Source organism: Acinonyx jubatus, chromosome D4 (genome assembly GCF_027475565.1).
Source record: "Acinonyx jubatus isolate Ajub_Pintada_27869175 chromosome D4, VMU_Ajub_asm_v1.0, whole genome shotgun sequence".
Lineage (NCBI taxonomy): Eukaryota > Metazoa > Chordata > Mammalia > Carnivora > Felidae > Acinonyx > Acinonyx jubatus.
In genome coordinates this window covers 92,110,329-92,131,210 of record NC_069391.1, presented here as the reverse complement: position 1 = coordinate 92,131,210, position 20,882 = coordinate 92,110,329, and the positions used below count along the sequence as shown (strand labels likewise).

Here is a 20,882-nt window from a genome sequence, read left to right as displayed (position 1 = left end):
CTGCCCACACGAGCATCCCAGTGCTAGGGTGACAGGGAGCTCTAACTTCCTTTCTGTTTTCCCACAACTTCTAACTTTCCTGGAAAGGATGCATCAAACCATTTGCAAAAGTGCAGGAACTTTGAGTCAGGATGTAAGCTGGTGTGGGCATCCCAGCAGGCAGGGACAGCACCGTGTCGATCCATCTCCTTTTCTCCGTGCTCAGCTTGCCCTGGTGGCCCCGCCCGCCTCCAAGATCCCACTGACCCCAGACGCGTGCCAGGGCCTGCGTGTGCTCAGCAGACGGGACGGAGACCGCAGGCTGAAGCCCCAACACAAGTGCCTGACCTGGAGCGGAACACCCCCAGGTCACGGGCCTCTCTCACTGGCAGCTCGTGGGTTCTGCAGCCGTGTCTCCCAGCCTGGACCCGCGTGCAGGTGTGGTGGCACAGGTTCCTGGTGCCGCCCCATGGTATTTTCATTCTTGTTCGGGTCACCTGCTGCAGGTGACCAACCACTTGAGCTTGGTGGGGGAGAGAGCAGCCCCACTGACTATCTCGCATAGTTTTGGGGCTGGCAGGGTGCTGCCAGGTGGCTCTCACTCAGGGTTTCTCTGGGGCCAGTCAGGCCCGGGACAGTTCCAGAGGCTTCTCTGGCTCACGCCTCTGGCGGCTGCTATTTGACAGGGTGCCAGGTGCCAGACGGCAAGAGACAGAGATGGTGGTGGTTCCAGCAGGGGTTCCTGTGCTGCTCCTGAGGAGCAGACCTCGCTACAGGGGAAACTAAGCAGCGGTCAGCCCTATGGTCCATCTGCAGGACCGTCCCTGCCTGTCTCGGGCAGTACTAGGGCCCCAGGCCCGGGACGACAGTGTTCATGCCGCCCCTTCTGCTGGCTGCCGCAGTGGAGACACTTAAATGGTCCCCAGCACCCTGCACAGAGGGGGACATTTGATCTGTCCATACTTCTACATTGCCCAAACCTCCCCCAGCCCCAGTGTTGGCGCCTTCTCTGCTGGGTAGTGGCAGTCTTGGCTGTCAGGGGCCCTGGACCCTGGCTGAGTCCTGCACAGGTGCAGGAGCCAGCCTCACTCAGCTGGGGGGACTCGGGGCTTCTAAGGGGAGAGCCAGGGCCTGCTAGAGATGTGTCACCTCCTGTGGTGATACCCCCCGCCCCCCCCCCCCAGGCCCTGGACATGTCAGAATGAGCCCAGAGCCCAGTCCGGGGTTCAGAGCAGCGTGTCTGGATAGAGGCTCCCAGGTGCTGCTTGTCTGAGACACAGAGCATCACCCACCTTGGTGACTGGTGACTGTGACTGGGCAGGTGTGCAGAAGTGCTCGGCACAGCTCCTGGCATGTGGTGTGTGTGTGTGCATGTGTTGTGGAAGCATGCGTGTGTGTGTGCACACATGTGTTCCCTCCCCAAAGCCATCTGGTCCCCTGAGCAGCGTGGAAGGTGGGCGGCAACTGGGCTGGCCTTCCCTGACCTTGGCCTCGACAAGGCAGCGGGGAGACCAGTCCTGGGGTGAGCAAGGTTGTGGGCTGCATCCCAGGGCTTCCCGAGTCAGAGTGGGGGGTGGTGCTCTGCGTTCCCTGAAGGACGCATTGATGTTGAGCCTTGGGCTTTCCTGTCTGGCTGAGCTGCTTTCTGCCGCTGCCCTTGGAAGAAGGGGCCTTCGTGGCCCAAGGGCCTCTGGGGGAAGAATGCAGCCCACTCCTCCGGAAGGGAATGCCCAGGTGGGCACCAGTGCTGCCGGAGCCTCCCTAGGCCATGGGCCTGGCCCTGTGCTCTGGCTGACTCTCCGTCCCTTTTTGGAATAAGGAAGATGGCACTTGGGGACATTGACTTGCCGAGCTGGAGCAAGTCAGAGGCATCACCATCTGGGCGGTGTAACCGACACAGGGAACTCCCCGTGTTCAAAGCGCACAACCCGATGTTTCCACACGCGTCCGTACCTGTGAAACGGTCTCCCCGGTCACGACAATGAGCCGCCCGGCATCCCAGGCCGCAGGGTAGCGTGCGTCTCCCGGAACTCTGTAGATGGAGCGGCAGATGAGGACCTTCCCTCGTGTCCATCTGCTTCCACCCTGCACGGTGTTTCCAGAGCCATCCGTGCGGTTGGCAGGCATTCTCTTTCCCTCGGTGTTCTGGAAAGCTTTGTGTCAAGTTGATATCATTTCTTCCCGAATGTTGGACAGAATTCGCCAGAGAGGCTTTGTAAGCCGAGTTTTCTCTGTGGAAAAATGTTTAAGTGCGCACTCTTCTTGTGCTTGGCGTCGACGGAGCTGCTCAGATCCGTGGATTTACAGCTTCTATTAAATCAGGAAACACTTTGGCCATGATTTCCTCAAGCATTTCCTGCTCAATCCCTTTTTTTGGCCTGCAGTTATATACACGGGGAGTGCAGGTACACGCACACTGTGCCGCTGGGTTTTTCCACATCCCGCTATCTCTGTGATTCGGTCGGGATGGTTTCTGTTGCCCACAGCGGATCCGCTCCTGGAAGACAGTCGTGCGCGCCCCGGTCTCTGCTGACCTTGTGCACGGAGTAGGACGTGCGCCCGCAGCTTCCCTGGTCTGTGCTCTCATCACCGGTTATGAACGTTGTTCAGGGACGCAGTGACGCTGCGTGTAAACGGGGGCTTCCTGGGACCTGAGCAGGGCTCCCCGTGGGTCCCCCGTGGGGACCGCATGGCCCAGCCCGCACCCGTGCCATGCCCTCCAGCGGCTCCTCCTCGGTCTCGTGGCGCCCTCTCGCGTGCTCTGAGCCATCCTTGGGGGCCCTGCAGCGCTCTGCTCCCTGACGGGCTCTCCTTCCAGGGCTCTGCCTGGTGACCGCCACCTCCTCTTCTCCTGGACTGTCACCCAGGTCCCTGTCCCGCTGGGTGACAGTGCGCGCAGTGCCGGTTCCCACCTGCTGGGGGCGCTGTGCTCTGCCGCCCGGTGGAGGCTGTCTCTCCACCCCGACCAGAGGCAGGACAGCCTGAGGTGGGGTTGCGGAGGCTGCACCTGGTGCTGGACGACCCGCTGGACACAGGGAGGCTCAGCCTGCCGCCCGCATTCCAGCCACGCGTTGGCAGGGCTGTGTCCTGAGTGTCTGCTGGAACTTGAGTTTGTCTCCGAACGGCGAGCACAACGCAGGCTGGAAATCTTGGTATTTCCCACCCCCCCCACCCCCCCCACCCCCCCCCCGCGTCAAGCGATCCGGAGCGTGGCAGCCAGGGTGTGCATCCTGCTGTGGCCCCGTGTCCCTTAGGGAAAGGTCCGCTCGGGAGCAGTCCCGCCACACGGAAGCCAGCTACGCAGGTGGCAGGTGCCGTAGGCAGAGCTGGTGCCTCAGGACTTTGCCCTGAGGTCTTCCTGCCCTGAAGCGCCGCCGAGGGGAGGGCCAGGTCCTGGATGCCTGTTGGGTTTTGTGTGAGAGCCAGAGGGAGCTGCGTCTCCACCGGTGGGTCTTTAGCCTAGTCTCTCGGGGGAGGAGGGGCGGGGGTGCAGAAACTGCTTGCTGGCCGCTGGGCTGACTGTGGGCGTGAGCCCTGGGCGCCGCGTCTGGGGTGTTGGGAGGGTGCCCGCCGGCTCTCTGCACACCGGGTGCGACCCTGACTCCGAGGCGTCAGTCCTGGCCCTCGAGCCGCCCCTGTGCTCCCTCTGCCTGTGGCCGTGACCCTTGCAGGGTTGGCCGCGCTGGGCGGGGCCGTGAAGCTGCCCTTACACCCGCTGCCTTCGGAGCCGGCCTGGCATCCTGGCATCGGCGGAGCCGCGGCTTCATGCTCCCTCTCCCACCGTGTTGTTTCAGGACCCCCACTTCTAACGTGATGGGCAGGAAGGAGACTTTCGGCCAGTCCCTCTCTCGCCGGCTTCTGGCCTGAGCCGCCGACCGTGACCCGGAAGGAGTGCAGCCAGCAAGGAGCCAGGTGCAGAGCCCGCACTGGGGACCTGGGGCCAGGTAAGTGGGGCATGAGGAAGGTTTGGGGGGAATGTCATCTCCCCTGGCCCAGCCCCACCCTCCCAGACTGGCACCTGACTCCCTCTCCTCCAGGAGAGGTGGGAGGTGAAAGCAGGAAGTAGCTCCAGGGTGCTCTGGTGGGCGCGGGGGAGGGGGTGGGGAGGAATCTGGGGCAAAGCCCTGGCCTCCTTGGCCCCGGGTCTGTGAAGGTGCCTGATGACCTGTCAGACACGCAGCCCCAGTGATGCCAAGGAGGGTCCCCTCAGAACTACATCATGGGGTACACAGCACCCAGAAGACAGAGCACCTCGCAGACTGCTGGTGACCTCATGACCGTGACTTTTGTGCACATGGTTTAAATGTATGGAGCAGTGGCTGGCTTCACACTGCGCACTCCTTCTCTCCCTCCTCCCTTCCCTCCCTCCTCCCTTCCCTCCCTCCTCCCTTCCCCCCTCCCTTCCCTCCCTCCTCCCTTCCCTCCCTCCCCCTTCCCTCCCTCCTCCTCCCTCCTCCCCTTCCCTCCCTCCTCCCTTCCCTCCTCCTCCCTCCCTCCTCCCTCCCTCCTCCCTCCCTCCCTCCCTCCTCCCTTCCCTCCCTCCTCCCTTCCCTCCCTCCTCCCTTCCCTCCTCCCTTCCCTCCCTCCTCCCTTCCCTCCCTCCTCCCTTCCCTCCCTCCTCCCTTCCCTCCTCCCTTCCCTCCCTCCTCCCTTCCCTCCCTCCTCCCTTCCCTCCTCCCTTCCCTCCCTCCTCCCTTCCCTCCCTCCCTTCCCTCCCTCCTCCCTTCCCTCCCTCCTCCCTTCCCTCCTCCCTTCCCTCCCTCCTCCCTTCCCTCCCTCCTCCCTTCCCTCCCTCCTCCCTTCCCTCCTCCCTTCCCTCCCTCCTCCCTTCCCTCCCTCCTCCCTCCCTCCTCCTTCTCTCCCTCCTCCCTTCCCTCCTCCCTATCTCCTCCTCCCTCCTCCCTTCTCTCCCTCCTCCCTTCCCTCCTCCCTTCCCTCCCTCTTCCCTTTTCTCCTTCTCTTCTTCTTCCCTTCCCCCTTCCCTCCCTCCTCCCTCCACTCTTCCTTCTCTCCCTCCTTCTCTCCTTTCCTTCCTCCCCTCCTTTCTTCTTCTTTCCCTCTGTGTCTCTTCTCCTTCCTTTTTTTTTTTGATGTAAAAAAATTTTATTTTAAAAATAAAATGTTTTCCATTTGGTATTCTCTAAAAGTCTGTCTGGATAGGGCCTAGCTGGAGCTGTGTGGGCTGTTCACTCCACACTCAGTCCCCTCCCACCTCCTCCCTTCTCTGGGGGGACATGCCTGTGCCCATGGACTGGTCCATGCCTGGCTGGCACTGACCCTGCTCATTTCCTCCCACAGGAAGCCCCTGGCTGGTCCCCCACAGAGCTCAGCTTTGAGGATGGAGTCAGGAGAGGGGTCCTCAACAGCCCCGACCCCCGCTGCTGCCCTGGAGGAGCCGAACATCGAGCCTGACTGCTCTTCCCCGGGGCTGCCAAGGGCAGCCCCGGGGAAGTTCCAAGCACTGCCCCTTGGGTCCAGAGCCCCCCGCAAGGACCCTGACCCCGGGAGTCCCGGCAGCCCGACTGCAGGGGACAGGCCCCCGGATGCAGGCCCCGCGGGGGTCCCCAGTGGTGGCGCTAAGATCCCTAATCGCGACAGTGGGATCGACAGTCCATCCTGCAGCGTGGCCGGCGAGCACTTTCCCTGTGAAGAGGGTGGTGAGGCCGGCCTGGGCCCCATGGTCCCGGGGCTACACCCAGAGGCAGCCCCAGAAGGTGGGGCCCTGCGGGAGGAGGCCGACAGCGATGATGTGGGCGAAGGTAGCGCTGAGGAGCCAGACACTGAGAACAGCCCGCCGGGGGCCCGTGTGGACACAGCCAAGGTAGGCCACCCCACCTCCAGGCAGCAGGGGTCTTCTGAAGGGTCTTGAGGGTCACGGTGGCATCGCTCCCGCCTGGTTCCAGTAGTGGCTGCACGTCAGCACGCTCAGACAGGCCCTGCAACAGGTCAGTTGGTAGGGCAGGGGTCCCAACACCTCAGGCAGCAACCTCACTGCTGAGCCTAGGTTAACATGTCCACACGGTGGCACGGGGACCCCACCCCCGGTGGCCGTGACGGTGCTAATGGAACCACCACCACACCCTTCACCAGGACTGGCTGCCCGCCTGGCAGAGCCCCTGTGAGGAAGGCAGCATGAGTGTCCCCTGTGCTAGGAATGGGGAACCCCAAGGTCACCGTGGAGCATGGCAGGGGCGGGAGGGGAGCCTGGGCACAGGAGCCAAGCCCTGTGCAGATGCTCCGGGAAGGAGATATGCCCACAACATGGCGGGTGTGCTGTGACAGACCCACCTGTGTCCTGTCAGCATCTCGGGCTCTGGGCGCCGTGCGGGGACGTGTGGGGATGGGGAGATGAAGCAGGGGGCCCTTGGCTCTGAGAGACGCCTGTGCGTGGGGAGGGTGGCACAAGCAACCCGGTCCTACGAGAAAGCCCAGGTGACCCCTGGTTGAGGTGACCCCCGACCTTGTGGCCCCGGTGGAGAGCCTACTGGCTAACGTGACCGAGACAGAAGACAGGCCTGGAGGGTGAGGGGCCACCACGCGCCCTCGCTGTTGTGAGCCAACTTTTCGGGGGCAGGCGGGAGCTGTGGTTTAATCTAGGTTTTGTTACTGTTCGGGTGTGGTAATGCCAACACATCAGGAGGCGGCAGCCCTTGAAAAAGATGGTGGGGAGTCTGGCTGGCTCGGCCAGTAGAGCACGTGAGTCTTGATGTCCAGGTTGTGCGTCAGGCCCCACGTTGAGCGTGGAGCTTACTTAAAAACGGATGGTTTGTTACTTATAGTTCCCAAGAAGAGGAGCAGGCCGGGCCACGGGGCCACACGGGCAGGACCAGAGTGGGTCAAGAGGCAGAGGGGGTGAAAACTGTGGCAAGCACACATTGTGGTTTCTGTGGGAAGGGACGGGAGAAGCAGGGTGAGCAAGTTTGGATTGGCCAACTTGAATGACCTTGGTGTGCCCTGGGCACAGACACGTTCCCAGATGTCTGGATCAGCGTGGCCTGGCTTGCATGTGAAAGACACGATTGCACGTGGGTCCTTTATATCTGCAAGAAACAGCCAGACCTGGGAGGGGCCCTTGCTGTGGGGTCAGCAAGGTCCCAAGATGTCCAAACACCTGAAATACAGAAAATAGGGGCATCTGGGTGTCTCACTTCGTCTCAGGTCACGATCTCACCATTTGGGAGTTGGGGCTCTCCTTCAGATCTCTGTCCCCCTCCCTCTCTGCCCCTCCCCCACTCGTGCGTGCGATGTCTCTTTCTATGTCAGAGATAAATAAAATGTTAAAAAAAATTAAATGCAGAAAATAAATGACGTGGTTACTAAGGACCACACCACCTGTGGCTCTCAAGGTGTGTCCGGGGTGCTGGGAGCAGGTGCAGACCCCAGGCTTGTCCCATCCTGCCCACACAGGCTCTGGGGATGTGCCCGGGGCCAGGGGCTTGCTGGAGAAGGCCCAGGTCTTCGTGTCTCTAATACGGAGATGCCAACACTTCTGGGTTTGTCTGCCTTCTCCATCCTGGGTGTCTGGTTAGAACATCACACACTGGCCCATCCTTGGTGTGAGGCACTGGACCAGAGCCCTGGGACCCTATGCCTCATGTCCCCCCACCCAGGTAGAGTGAGGGCATGCTGATGTGGGAGGGTCACACACATCAAGTCAGCCTTTATTATGTGGAGGAAGTCCCCGTTTATTCATACTTTGTTGCTTTTATCACAAAGGGTATTGCATTTTATCAAATGCTTCTTCTGTGTCAATTAAGATGATCAGGTGGGGTTTTTGATTCTGTGAATGTTGTGTGTTGAATGTTGATGGATGGAAGCACTCTGGCATCCCAGAATAAATCTCTCTTGGTCATGGCATATGATCCTTTTAGGTAGAGTTGAATGAAATTTGCTACTGTTCTGTTGAGGACTTGCACATCAGTGTCCTTTAGGGAGGTTGCTCTGTAGCCTCCTTATAAAGTCTTTGAGTGGCTTTGGTATCAGGGTAATGCTGGCCTCACAGAGCTCAGCTATGTTCTCTCCTCTTTATTTTTTTTTTTAAGTTTTTATTTTATTTTGGGGGATGGGGACAGAGAGAGAGAGAGCGCACACACACACACAATTGGGGGAGGGGCAGAGAGGGTGGAGGGAGCGCGAATCACAAGCAGGACCCTTGATGTTGCCACAGAGTCCCACGCAGGGCTGGATCCCATGAACTGCAAGATTATGACCTGATTCGAAATCCAGAGTCAGATGCTTAGCAGACTGAGCCCCCCCAGGCACACCTGTTCTCTCCTCTTCAATTCTTTGGAAGCATTTGAGAAAGGCTGGTATTAATTTTCCAATGAAATCATCTGGTCCTGGGCTTTTCTTTTTTGGGAAGTTTTTTATTTCTTAGCCAATCTACTTACTCATTGTGGGTCTATTCAGATTTCCTATTTCTTCATGACTCAGTCTTGATGTGTTTCTAGGAATTTATCCATTCTTGTAGGATGTCCAGTTTGTTGGAGTATAAATGTTAATACCAATCTCTTGTGATCCTTTTTATTTCTGTGACATCAGTTGTAATGTTTTCTCTTTTATTTCTGATATTAGTAATTTGAGTCTTCTTTCTTTATTTCTTAGTAATTTAGCTAAGAGTTTGTCAATTTTGTTGACCTTTGCAAAAAACAACCCTTAGTCTTGTTGATTTTTTCCATTGTTTTTCTATTCTGTGTTCCATTTATCTCTGATCTAATCTCTATTATTTCCTTTCTTCTGACTACTTTGGGTTTAGCGTGTTCTTTTTCTCATCTCTTGAGGTGTAAAGTTAGGTTGTTGATTTGAGTGGAGGGTTCTGTGTATGTCTGCTTGGCGGGTTGGTCTACTGTGTTGTTCACAGCCTCTGTTTCCTCACTGGGACTCTGTCTGCAGGTCCAGTAGGAAAATGGGGTACACAAGGCTCCTACCATCTCTGTGTTGCCGTGTCGCCCTTCAGTTCTGTCAAGTTTGCTTCCTATATTCAGGAGCTATGAGGCTTGGTGCATAAACATTTGTGGTTGTGTCTACATTGATCCTTTTATCATTATATCCTGTCCCTTGTTCTGTCTTGTAACAGAAGTTCTGTCTTGTCTTTTTTCTTTAAAGTCTGTTTTGTCTGATATTAGTGTGCCCACCCCTGCTCTCTCTTTGTCTCTATGTGCATGGAGTATCTTTTCCATCCTTCTCACTTTTAGCCTATGTCTGTCCTTAAATCGAGAGTGAGTGTCTTGTGGACAGCAAGTAGTTACTTGGATAGTATTTTTTTAATCCATTCATCCAGTCCATGTCTTTTGATTGGGGAGTTTAATCCATTTACATTTAAAGTAATTACTGATTGGGAAGGACTTAACCATTGCCATTTTGATCATTGTTTTCTACATGTCTTGTGGATTTTTTGTCCCTTTCCTACTGCCTTCCTTATTTTTCATTGAATTTTTGTAATGGTATGTTTTGATTCCCTACTCATTTCCTTTTGTGTATATTCTGTAGGAATTTTTTTCTGTGGTTACCATTGAAGTTACATAAAACACCATAAGTTCTAGCATTCTATTTTAAACTGGTAACAAGTTGACTTTGACTGCAAAAACCACTCCTTTACAGCAGCCCCTCCTCCCCACTCCATTACTGATGTCATGAATTACACATTGATATACTGTTTACCCTTTAGTGTAGATTTCCAGGTTTTTAATGGTTTCTGTCATTTAAATTTTATGCACCAGAATTACAATAATACAGGTTCTATCTGTCCATGTGTTTTCCTTACCAGAGCGCCTGTATTTTTGTACAGCTGCATGACTCTCTAGCATTTCTTACAGAGCAGGTCTGGTGATAATGAACTCCTCGCCTTTTGTTTGTTTGGGACACTCTTTTTTAATTTCTTCTTCATTTTTGAAGGACAGCTTTTCTAGATACAGCATTCTTGGTTTACAGGTTTTGATTTCAGCGCCTTTCTGGTCTGCCATCTTGCTGACAAAGGCCACAGGATACTTTGATGTGGCTGCTCCACCGGCTCTGTGGCCAGGGTCTCGGGAGGGCAGAGCTGTCTCTGGGCTGCAGAGGCTCTGAGGGGATTGGCAGGAGCTGCTGTGCCTTCCCCAGAAACCTCCCCGAAAAGTCCCAGGCCTAGCGGTCTCCTCCGGCCCTCCGGGACCCCTGGTCACCCAGCGTCAGAGCCGCCTCCCCAGGGAGCTGATGCTCTTCTCTCTGCAGTGCTCTGAGCCCCAGAAGCTGCTCCACATCGCCCAGGAGCTCCTGCACACAGAGAAAACCTACGTGAGGCGGCTGCACCTACTGGACCAGGTAGCACACGCGGCCGGGCCCTTCTTCATGCATGTGAGGGTGTCTGTGTGCAGTGGCAGAGGCAGAGTCCCCATCTCATGGCGCTGGCTAGGCCTTACAGTTGGAATGTGAGTCTCGTCCAGAGACCCCTCCCTTTCGCTGTCTGAGCCTGGGGCTCTGGGACAGAGGTCTTGTCCTGTCACTGCGGGGTCTTTCTGCCTGGCAGTTGCGTTGTCTCAGCTCGTGAATGGCCTCTGGAAATCTTTCTGCGTAAGTGGTCGGGACAGCGGCTGGCACCTCCCTGTCCCCACAGCAGCACAGGATTTATGGGCACAGGAAGTAAACCCCTGGGGAACTCAGAGAGTGCTAGGTGCTGCTTCTGTCTGTAGCTCACGGAGCAGAGGAAGGAAATCGGGACCTCCCAGGTCCCGTGGCAGGTGGGTGGAGGGAAGATGGCCTGTCCCCATCAGCAGGAGACTGTGTCTGCCTCACCCACACTCCTCAGCCATAAGTTCGCTCGCTGTAAAACCATAGGTTTGAGCCAGTTTGATGAAGAAAACGGGCAGCAGCAGCCTCTCCCGAACGCCTCACGGGGCAAATGCGGTCGTGCTGTCTGTGGCAGCCCTCACTGAACGCCCGCTCTGTGGGCCTCTGCACCCCAGGTTTTCTGCACCCAGCTGGCGGAAGCAGGCATCCCTCCGGAAGTCACCACAGGCATCTTCTCCAACATCTCCTCGATCTATCGTTTCCACGGGCAGTTCCTCCTGCCGGAACTGCAGACACGGATCACGGAGGAGTGGTGAGCGTGGCCCCGGGTCCCGCGGAAGTGGGGGCGGGCATCTCCCCAGGAGCGTGACCTCAATGCTGGTGGAGGCTGCGGCCCTGGCGACTCTGTCGTGGTGGTTTTGTGGAATTCTCACGACCAAGCGGCCTCTCAATCTGGTTTGTGTGCCTGAAAGACAAGGAGGCACCTGAGGGCCTGGCTCCTTCCATGCAGTGTCCCCACATCTAGGCTGCCTCACCTGCAAATCAAAGGGACTTTAATACCCACTCAGGGCTTTATGGGATCTCAAACATCGAGTAAACCGTGCCGGCAGGTTCATTTCCCTCCTCGTGTATACTCCGCCTTGGCCTTAAAAACTGAGATGTTCCCCCTCGCAGTGCCCCTTGGATCCTCTGCTGCTGCCCCAGGGGCGGTCCTGTCCCTCTGCCCCTCTGGGCATTCTTAGCAGAGGGTCAGCTCGGCCGTGAGGCATGGCCCCAGACTTGCCACTCTCCACAGCGTGTGCCTCCCCCCACTCCCCGCCCCCCGGTTCCGGGTGCTGCTGCTTCGCTCTGGGGCCTCTGCTGCTCCCTCCCTTCTCTGGCGCCCAAGAGCCCACTCTGCAGCTGCAGCCAGGCCACTGAGAGCACAGACGCCAGGAGCCTTGACTCGGGTGTCAGGGAGGGTCCCTGGCAGTTGGTCGGTCCTTTGTAAGGATGTACTCCACCTGCAGTGAGGGTTATACAGTCCCCAGGCCGCTGTCCACACTTGCTTAAAAGTGGGTTTTCTCCTTGAGGATCTAGAAAGACCACATGTGCGCAGATACTCCCCAGGGGCTTGCCCGCCTGCCTTCACAGGTGGCCAGCCTTTGAGCGACATCCCCCGGTGCACGGTCCAGTGATGCCACAGTGGATGGCTCTCTGCACTTGCTTTCTGATCATCTCTTTAGGATCAGTTCCCCACAGTTCCAAGGTCAAAGGCTCTTGATCTCTTTTTCCTCTTGAAGTTCATTTTCAAATCCCCGTCCATGCCGTTTTCAGCACTGCACTCCTTCCCCTTCTTAGGCCAGCGCCTGCTCAGCCCCTTGTTCCTAAAATCTGCTCATCTAACGGCTGAAATGGGGTTTCACGGATGCTCTTTGATGAGTGCCTGTCATTTGAGCGGTCACGTCACCGCTGGCACCCCTGGTCTGGAGCAGCGGTCCTGTGCCTGCACTGTCGAAGGGCCCATGTGATCCTCTTGTTTACCTTGTGTAGCGTGCTGTTTCCCAGCCCATGGATATGGGAGGCGGGGTGGAAGTAAGGCTCAGAGAGGGTGACCAGTGTGCCCACCATCACACAGAGCTGGGAGCTGGGCTGTTGGCCCACAGATTCCTGGTGAGTCCCTGTCCTACCTCTGGCCCCTTGCCCAAGCTGTTTCTCAGACAACCTGTCTCCCCCGCACAGGGACACGAACCCCCGGCTCGGAGACATCCTGCAAAAGCTGGCCCCGTTCCTCAAGATGTACGGCGAGTACGTCAAGAACTTCGACCGTGCTGTGGAGCTGGTGAGCACCTGGACCCAGCGCTCACCGCTGTTCAAAGAGATCATCCAAGGCATACAGGTAGGGCAGCCGCCTGACTGTGCAGCATGGCGCAGGGTCGCGTGCTGGCACAGGGAAGTTCAGTGAAACAGCAGATTGTGTCCAGAAGCTCTACGCAGTAACCACGGGACGTGAACCCTAGTTGTCATTTCACAGGAGGGAAGCATGCCTCAGAGAGGTGGTGCGATGTGTTACTGGGTAGATTCTGGGTCCAGTGCCCGTGTCTCCCACTCACCAGCCACGCAGGCATGGAGGGAAATGTGCATCGGTCTTCCTTCTGTTTTTCTGCAAGCCGCCTGGTCACGTCTCTGCTGCAGTAGTCTCTTCTATGTCACTTTTTTTTTTGTTTAACAATTTTTCAGATTTTTAATGTTTTTTAATGGAATTTTTTTCTTTCTTTCATTGTATAATTTTTTAAATGTTTATTTTTGAGAGAGAGAAAATGCGCACGTGCACAAGTAGGGAGGGGCAGAGAGGGAGCCACAGAATCTGAAGCAGGCTCCAGGCTCTGAGCTGTCAGCACAGAGCCTGACGCAGGGCTTGAACTCATGAACCATGAGATGATGACCTGAGCCGAAGTCAGACCCTCAGCCGACTGAGCCACCCAGGCGCCCCAGGCTTTTATATGTTAAGAACATCTTCTGTGTCCTACAAGTTATTTTCCTCATTGATCTTTTATTTTTTAATTTTATTAATGTTGTTTGCCATACAAAATTTTTGTTTTTAAGTACTCACGTTTACTAGTTCTTTTTTTTTTTTAATGTTTATTTTGTTTTGGGAGAGAGGGAGAGCACGAGCAGGGGAGGGACAGAGAGAGGAGAGAGAATCCCAAGCAGGTTCCACACTGTTGGAGCAGAGCCCAATGTAGGGCTCAATCTTATAACCTTGGGATCATGACCTGAGCTGAAATCAGGAGTCACACACCCCACTGACTGAGCCACGCAGGTGCCCCTTCACTAGTTTTTTAATATATTAACGCTTTAAGAAATCTTCGAAGTAATGCTTACAAATGCGTTTCCCATCCCACGACTGTGTTATGTCTCCATTTTAAAAAATTAGAATTGCTATTCCAGAATAGTTTCCAAAAGGATTGTGGTAGGAGGTAAGAATCCAGTTTTATCTTTGTGAATAGTTAGCTGCTTGTCCCAACATCTGTTTACCCTGAGCGCCACACTTGGACACCACAGAGTGCATGTGTGTGCACATGCCACACACACACACACACACACGTGCGTGTACACATGCATTCACACACACCTTACTCCACTCTGCATCTTTCCCAGATCCTGCAGCCGTCAGGCCACCTGTGATTTCCTAGTGTAGAGTCCGAGATCCCCCTGCGTCCCAGCTTCCCTCCCGCCCCAGAGAGGACAGTGCTGATGCCGAGTCCTTCCTCCCCCCAGCAGCCACATCCGCCCCAGCTGTCTCCACGGAATACCCCCTCCAGCCTCCCAGGCTGGGCCCGTGGCTGAGCCCCAGCCCCGGGTGACCAGCAGGAACCGGGAGCTTGTGCCGCCTGCATCAGCAGGGCCTGGAGGCCCAGCGGTGGGGCAGGCACTGTCGGCCGAGCAGGCCATCAGGGGGCGGAGTGTGCAGGTGCAGCAGTTCTGTACGCCCGCCTGCTAGAGCGTGAGTTGTGCCATGGTCTCCTTTCCCAGGAAGCACGTGCCCTCCGTGGTCCCAATAAGTTTCTTGCAGGGAGCTACTTTGAGATTATGTGAACATCTGGTTCCTCCTCACCCCTGACAACGCACCCCCCCGCCCCGCCCCTGCCGGGAGGATCGTGTTTGTGACAGTTGCAGGCCAGTGTTTCTCCAGGCCTGTTGTGTGTGGAGCCTTTGGAGCTCATTTGAGCTGGAAGCCGTTCTGTTGTGGGCCTTGAGTGGGTACAGGTGACAGGTGGGGAACAGCGGGTGGACAGTGCACCTCCCCTGGCAGGGGCGAGGGGGACTCTGTAAGAGGCAAGCAGGGCCTCAACAGGGGTGCTTCCTCTTCATCTGCGAGGAAGAGGAGGTGGGCAGCAAGCGGAGGGGACCTGAGAGGGGAGCACAGAGGTGGCACTGTGGGAGCAGAGGGTCAGGGGGTAGGGAGCCTGTGAGCCTTGCTGGGCAGGGGCAGGGTAGGGCCTGAGAGCCCACCCCTGCACGCAGGCAGGGTTGCATTTCTATGAGAACACACAGGAGCACTCAGAGAACTCCTGATGTCTGGGAGGGGAGCAGGCCCAGCCCCTGATGGAGTGAGGGAGTTACCAGTGAGGGAAAGAAGCCGTCTGGGTGCAAGGACTCCAGTGAGGACGTGTATAAAGGAGCTAGCACTGGGAGTCTGGGCCCTTGCTCCATTGTGCAGCCTCTCCAAGCCTCAGTTTACCCCGCTGTAAATGTGGTCTGCAGTCAGCAGGGTGCAGGTGCTGTGGCACCATAAGCAGGGATGAGGGCCCAGGGTCCACGCGTGTGTCTGTCACCCCCACAGAAGCAGGAGGTGTGCGGGAACCTGACTCTGCAGCACCATATGCTGGAGCCCGTGCAGAGGGTCCCCCGCTACGAGCTGCTGCTCAAGGACTATCTGAAGAGGCTCCCTGGAGACGCCCCTGACCGGAAGGATGCAGAAAGTGAGGCTCCTGGGCAGTGGGAGCCGGGGCCCCTGCTGAGAAGCCAAAGAGAGAGAAGAGAGACCGGGACAGAGCAGGGGAGACAGCCAGGTGCCCCCAAGCACAGCTGGGGAAGGGACTGAGTCTTTGAGGACAGAGAACCATCTGCCCCCTCTGCACTGTGAAGGGTGGACACCGGTTCTGGGGAGAGGGCTGCTGGATGCTGGCCGAGCTCAGGCCCCAGGAAGGGGCAGCTCCTGGTCCACAGGCAGTAACTGTGGCGGCAGGTGGAGTGGGGTGCTGGCCCTGGCAGACCCCCCGCAGATCCCCACAAAATGGAGTGTGTCTGCAGGGCCCCACCCTTCCCGAGCAGGGAAAGGGCAGGAGCAGGGCAGCACCTGGTGAGGTCAGGATGTGTGTGTGGCGCCAGCAGGCACCCCGCAGCCTGACTCTACGTCTTCCTCCCGCAGGGTCCCTGGAGCTCATCTCCACTGCTGCCAACCACTCCAACGCCGCCATCCGGAAAATGGTGAGTGTGGGGATCCTGGCAGATGCCTGAGGGCCCCACAGCGTGCACACCACCCACACCTCTGCCACGAGCTCTACAGGCCAGCCCCTTACTAACTCTAGGGTTGTTGGTAAGCTGTCTAGTGCTCTGTGCCTCAGTTTCCCCATATGTAAAGTGAGGTCACTGACAGGACCTGTCTCAGCACAGGCTGCTGTCACAAAATCCCACAGATGGGCTTACACAACAATGTGTATGTGGCAGGTCTGAACACTGGAGAGCCCAGATGGAGGCACCTGCAGCTTCTATCCCAGGCTTCTGTCCCGTTCTCGTGTGTCTGCACATGGCAGGCAGATCGTTCTCTCTGGGGTCTCTCATCAGGGTTGTGGCCAAACTTCATCACCTCCAAACACAGCCTAGAGGTGGAGGAGGAGCCCATGCCCTGTTGTGACCCAGGTGGCTCTGTCCCTTATTTGGCCTGCATAGTGCCTGGGCAGAATTTCTAAGTCCTCATCCAGCGTTGTAGATTGGGGCGGTTCACAGGAGAATCCAAATCCCTGGCCTCACTGGGAAACCCCATAAGTTCTGCACTGCACCTGTGATGCCATCTGGGTGAGCCTGTGCCATCAGCTGGCCCTAGGGTCTCCCAATCCTGAGACCTAATTTATTTTCACATGGGCACTGTTGTTTTTGAGAGGAAAAGGAGTGAAATATTTGTTCGACCCCACGTCTCTCATTGTGAGAAAGGGGAGGCAGCTGCTGGTTCCCATAGGTGCTGTGTTGCAGTCCAGCCCCACATCCTTACCTGCCTGTCTCCAGTTTGCTCTGGGGCCCCAGGGACAGATCAGTCAGAGATCAGGCCCACTGTGGGGTGCCCACTGCAACCTACACAGGCTACATTTCACCCTGGGTCCTTTTTGTCTAATTTCCCTTTCCGCCTCCCCACTAAATCTGGTGGATGCCAAGGAGAACTCCATGGTCACAAGTAACATGGAGCCTGTGGACGTTTGGGGGAGTGCCCACAGGTTTCCATCTCTGAGGGGTGTGGACGAGGCCTCCTCCTTGGTGGACTCCTGCCCCACCTGTAGCACACCTGCAGTGGTTCTCTCCCCTAGCCTGGTGAGGTCTCTGCTTGCCAGGGGTGGCGGGTGGTGTGGGGTCCTGGTCTGACCCCAGGGCATGGCATTAGGGAATTATCAGTGTGTGCTCATGGGAGCCTCTCCACCCTTGTACCAGGCCCTACCCCCGCTCAACCTGGACCACTGCCCTGGCTTCTCCCAGCCTGAGAGTCTCCCCAGTTTTGATCCACACTTCTCCAGCTCAGAGCTTTCCATGGGGCACCTGTTTTGTCACTCTCTATTCAGAATCTTCTGGCCTGCTACTGCCAAGGTGCACACCAGCTTTCCCACACACCACGTATATACACAGCCCCTCAGTACACACCAGTTGCATGCCCAGTCCCCCAGTACATGCGAGGCACACGCCCAGCCCCCCAGTACATGCAAGGCCCTTTGGCCATGCCCTGCCTGCTCCTGCTTACTCTCTATGCTGGCTCCCCCTTCTACCCCTACACCCACATCTGCCACCTGTGTTTGTACCAGAGACAGAGGGCTAGCCAAACGAGCCTGCTTCCGAGGTGTGCAGGCTGAGGTTGGCCAGGTCTCCGGGCAGCGGTTGCTGTGGCTCAGCAGGTCCAGGCTCTGTGTCACTGAGTTGAGGTTCCTGCAGGCTCAGCTCTGCCTTCTGCTGCATTCATTCCTTTGGTCCCAGCTCCAGCCCTGGTGCTGGCAGCTCAGGGCAGGGCCCATGGCCTCTCGGCTCAGAGCTGGGGCCACAGGTTGCCAACCCTTTCCTATCACAACCCGCGTGGCCATGTGACCACCCAAGCAGTCTTGAGGCCAGACGAAGATGACCTCCAGCCCGCAGAGGTCTGGTGTCTTGACGGCCCTGGGCCACGTGGTCTGAGAGGAACAGGAAACCAGGCAAGGTTACCACAGGCAGTGATGACGGTCCAGGGCAAAAGCTGCAGCCACCGGAAATACCTCCTCTGACCACAGAGGGACCGGGGGTGCAGCGTAGAGGTCATGAGAGGGCCAGTCCCTGTTCTCTAGCAGAAACACCTTCAGAACCTCACTTGACTTCTCCATGCCTCAGTTTCCTTGTCTAAACTGGGGTAAAATGACACCTACGTCATAGGGTCGGTGCTGGAATTGAGCCGATAACTGTATCGTGAGGAGCCCAGCCTGGCCCATCGCAGTGGTGTTAGTGGCTGTTATTCGTCGTTCTCTGCGGGGCGACTTCATTTCATTCTTTAACGCCCAGCCTGAGTGGCACCTGGCGTGTCCCTCCCACCTCTTCATCGGCATGCTTGCTGCCCCATCTTGGTTCTGGGCCGTACCTGCAGGGTGGCCACCATGGGCCCTTTGGTCCCTGTGCCCATGTGGTGGCCTAAGCCCTGTGTCTGTCACAGGAGAAAATGCACAAGCTGTTGGAGGTGTATGAACGACTTGGTGGCGAGGAGGACATCGTCAACCCCGCCAACGAGCTCATCAAGGAGGGCCACATCCTGAAGCTGTCTGCCAAGAACGGCACTGCCCAGGACCGCCACCTCTTCCTGGTGAGGCCCCGCCCAGCCGAGCTCCCTGCCGCAGAGCCCCGCCCCCACCACGCCCCGGCCGCAGAGCCACGCCCTTACCGCCACGCCCCAGCCACAGAGCCACGCCCCTTCTCGACACGCCCCGCCGCAGAACCCCAACCAGACCGACAGATCCCCGCCCAGCCCAGCTCCCTGCTGCAGAGCTCCGCCCAGCCCTCCCAGGAGCCCCGCCCCCACCACGGAGCCCCGCCTACAGGCCACGCCCTGCCGCAGAGCCCCGCCCAACCCCACAGGGAACCACGCCCCTGCCCTTCCCGCCACGGGGCGCCCCCCTTCCCCTGCCGCAGAACCCCCAACCTGACCGACAGAGCCCAGCCCAGGACGCCTCAGAGGCCCCTGCCACAGAGCCACTGTTACAAAGCCACACCCCCCGCCACAGAACCCCAAACTGCCGGACAGAACCTAGCCACGGAGCCACGCCCTAATCACCACGCCCCCTTCAGGCCCCCAGCCATAGAGCCACATCTGTCTCAGGCTCACGCTATACCTGGCACGCTTCGGCTCTGCCCGCCTTGCTCGCACCCAGCACTGCAGCCCACGGTGCCACGCCCCTGCCACAGAACCCCGCCCCCACCACAGAACCGCGTTCTGCCCCTGAGAGAGCCACACCCGCCACCATAGAACCACGCCCCCTGCCCGGCCTCTCCACAGGGCCACCCCCTTCCTGTCACGCCCCCCACCACAGAACCTCATCCCGACCAAGAGCCCCGCCCACCAGCATGAAGCCACGCCCGTCGCGGGTTCACGCCCCCTGGCCCCGCCCCTCTTAGCCACGCCCTTCCTAGCACGCCCTTCCTAGAGCCACGCCCTTCCTAGCACGCCCTCCCCGCCCCCTCGACCAAAGAGCACATCCCACCCACCATGCTCCCCGCCCTGCCCTCCACGGAGCCACGCCCAGCCCAGCCGCAGGGCCTTGCCAAGCCACCTCTCTGTAGTGCCTCCTTTGTGGGGGTACAGGCACCCCTCACCCGGTGCCTGTCCCTGTTGCAGTTCAACAGCATGATCCTTTACTGTGTGCCCAAGCTGCGGCTCATGGGCCAGAAGTTCAGTGTCCGGGAGAAAATGGACATTTCGGACCTCCAGGTGGGTGAGCCCCTCCCTCTCACCTGCTTCCCTGGCAGGGCATGGGACAGGGGGGCGGGGCTACCAAGCTCTGCTGGAGCGTCACCACTGTGCACCTGGTCCCTCACCCACTTCTTGAGCTTCTCTGTGTTCCAGGTATGGCCTAAACATTTCTGGGGGCCACTCAGCCTGGCAGTGTGGGCAGGATCCCTGTCTCTGTACTTGGCCTGCCTGCTAGGGTGCTGCTGGTCTGTTTGCAGGATGAAGGACAGCACCAGAACCTGGGCCACCTCTGTCCCTGTGAGGTTGATGCTCAAGGCCCGTTTAGGGACCCGAAGGTGAAGCTTGGGGAGAACGTGGACAGGGTGCTCTCCCTGCTTGGTCCCTGGTCCCCTGGTTCCCTGGTCCCATACTGTCTCCTCTCCTGCACAGTCTTGGAATCCACATGAGGTTCTGAAGGCCCAAGGTCCAGACGACCTGTTGCGCTTGCTGTCCTGTGCTCCCCGAGCCCCTCTGTGTCCTGGCACAGAAGTCACAGGGGCTGGAATCAGTGCCCTTTCCTGTGGGGGAGGGCTCTGAATTAACCAGCACTCTGAAAATACTTACTAAATCAAAAGAATTTTTTCTTATTTTTATTTTTTAACATTTATTTATTTTTGAGACAGAGAGCATGAACAGGGGAGGGTCAGAGAAAGAGGGAGACACAGAATCTGAAACAGGCTCCAGGCTCCGAGCTGTCAGCACAGAGCCTGACACAGGGCTCGAACCCACGGACTGCGAGATCATGACCTGAGCCAAAGTCGGACGCCCAACCGACTGAGCCACCCAGGCGCCCCAAAAGAATTTTTTTTAAGTTATTTACTTATTTTGAGAGAGAGGGAGAGACAGACAGAATCCCAAGCAGGCTCCATGCCCAGGCTCGATCCCATGAACCGTGAAATCATGACCTGAGCTGAACCCAAGAGTCAGATGCTTAGCCAACTGAGCCACCAGGCACCCCTGACTAAATCAAGTGCTTAATCAGTTTCATGAGGTGAAGGTTTGCCTTAATGATTGAAGAAAATATACCTCTTAGCATTCTTTGAATCCAGGCTTAAGAAAAAGCGTTAAAAGTAAAAACTACAGAAAAAAACACATTTTTCTACTTTTTATAAGAACTCATTTTGTAATGTTTCTGTGTAAGGAATCAGTGGCATATGATTAACTAGACATGTTAACGCTCAAGTTGTCAACCTTGGAGCATTTGGGAAATTCTTGCTATGAGGCCCAACCCCAGATTCTGGGTAGGCCTGTATCTCCCTAAGGCTGGGTTGTAGTTCTGACACTGGTGGGCCTGAGGATCTTAGTTAGGGGTGGGGTATCAGAGGGATGAATGAGGGTGACTTCCCATCACGGGGGCTGGCAGAGTGGTAGAGATCCTCCGGCTCCTTCTGAGATTCCCATTCTTCTCCCAGGGGCAGTGCCTGCAGGT

General features: G+C 57.3%; 1 protein-coding gene across 8 annotated transcripts in view; it reads left to right on the top strand.

Moving 5' to 3' along the window:
- FGD3 (FYVE, RhoGEF and PH domain containing 3) overlaps nucleotides 1-20,882 on the top strand; it is a 55,760-nt gene that overhangs the window by 19,402 nt on the left and 15,476 nt on the right. For 5 of the 8 annotated variants that reach the window (XM_053205427.1, XM_053205432.1, XM_053205431.1 and 2 more), the window contains exons 2-10: nucleotides 3,774-3,923; nucleotides 5,278-5,800; nucleotides 10,189-10,278; nucleotides 10,920-11,056; nucleotides 12,466-12,622; nucleotides 15,071-15,209; nucleotides 15,659-15,717; nucleotides 18,164-18,310; nucleotides 19,340-19,432. In XM_053205427.1, the coding sequence (XP_053061402.1) occupies nucleotides 5,318-5,800; nucleotides 10,189-10,278; nucleotides 10,920-11,056; nucleotides 12,466-12,622; nucleotides 15,071-15,209; nucleotides 15,659-15,717; nucleotides 18,164-18,310; nucleotides 19,340-19,432 (1,305 nt within the window). In that variant the 5' untranslated portion in view covers nucleotides 3,774-3,923; nucleotides 5,278-5,317. Of the gene's footprint in view, nucleotides 1-2,934; nucleotides 3,132-3,213; nucleotides 3,426-3,773; nucleotides 3,924-5,277; nucleotides 5,801-10,188; nucleotides 10,279-10,919; nucleotides 11,057-12,465; nucleotides 12,623-15,070; nucleotides 15,210-15,658; nucleotides 15,718-18,163; nucleotides 18,311-19,339; nucleotides 19,433-20,882 lie in introns of those variants that run through there. The other 3 variants (XM_053205428.1, XM_053205426.1, XM_053205429.1) reach the window with 3 other exon arrangements.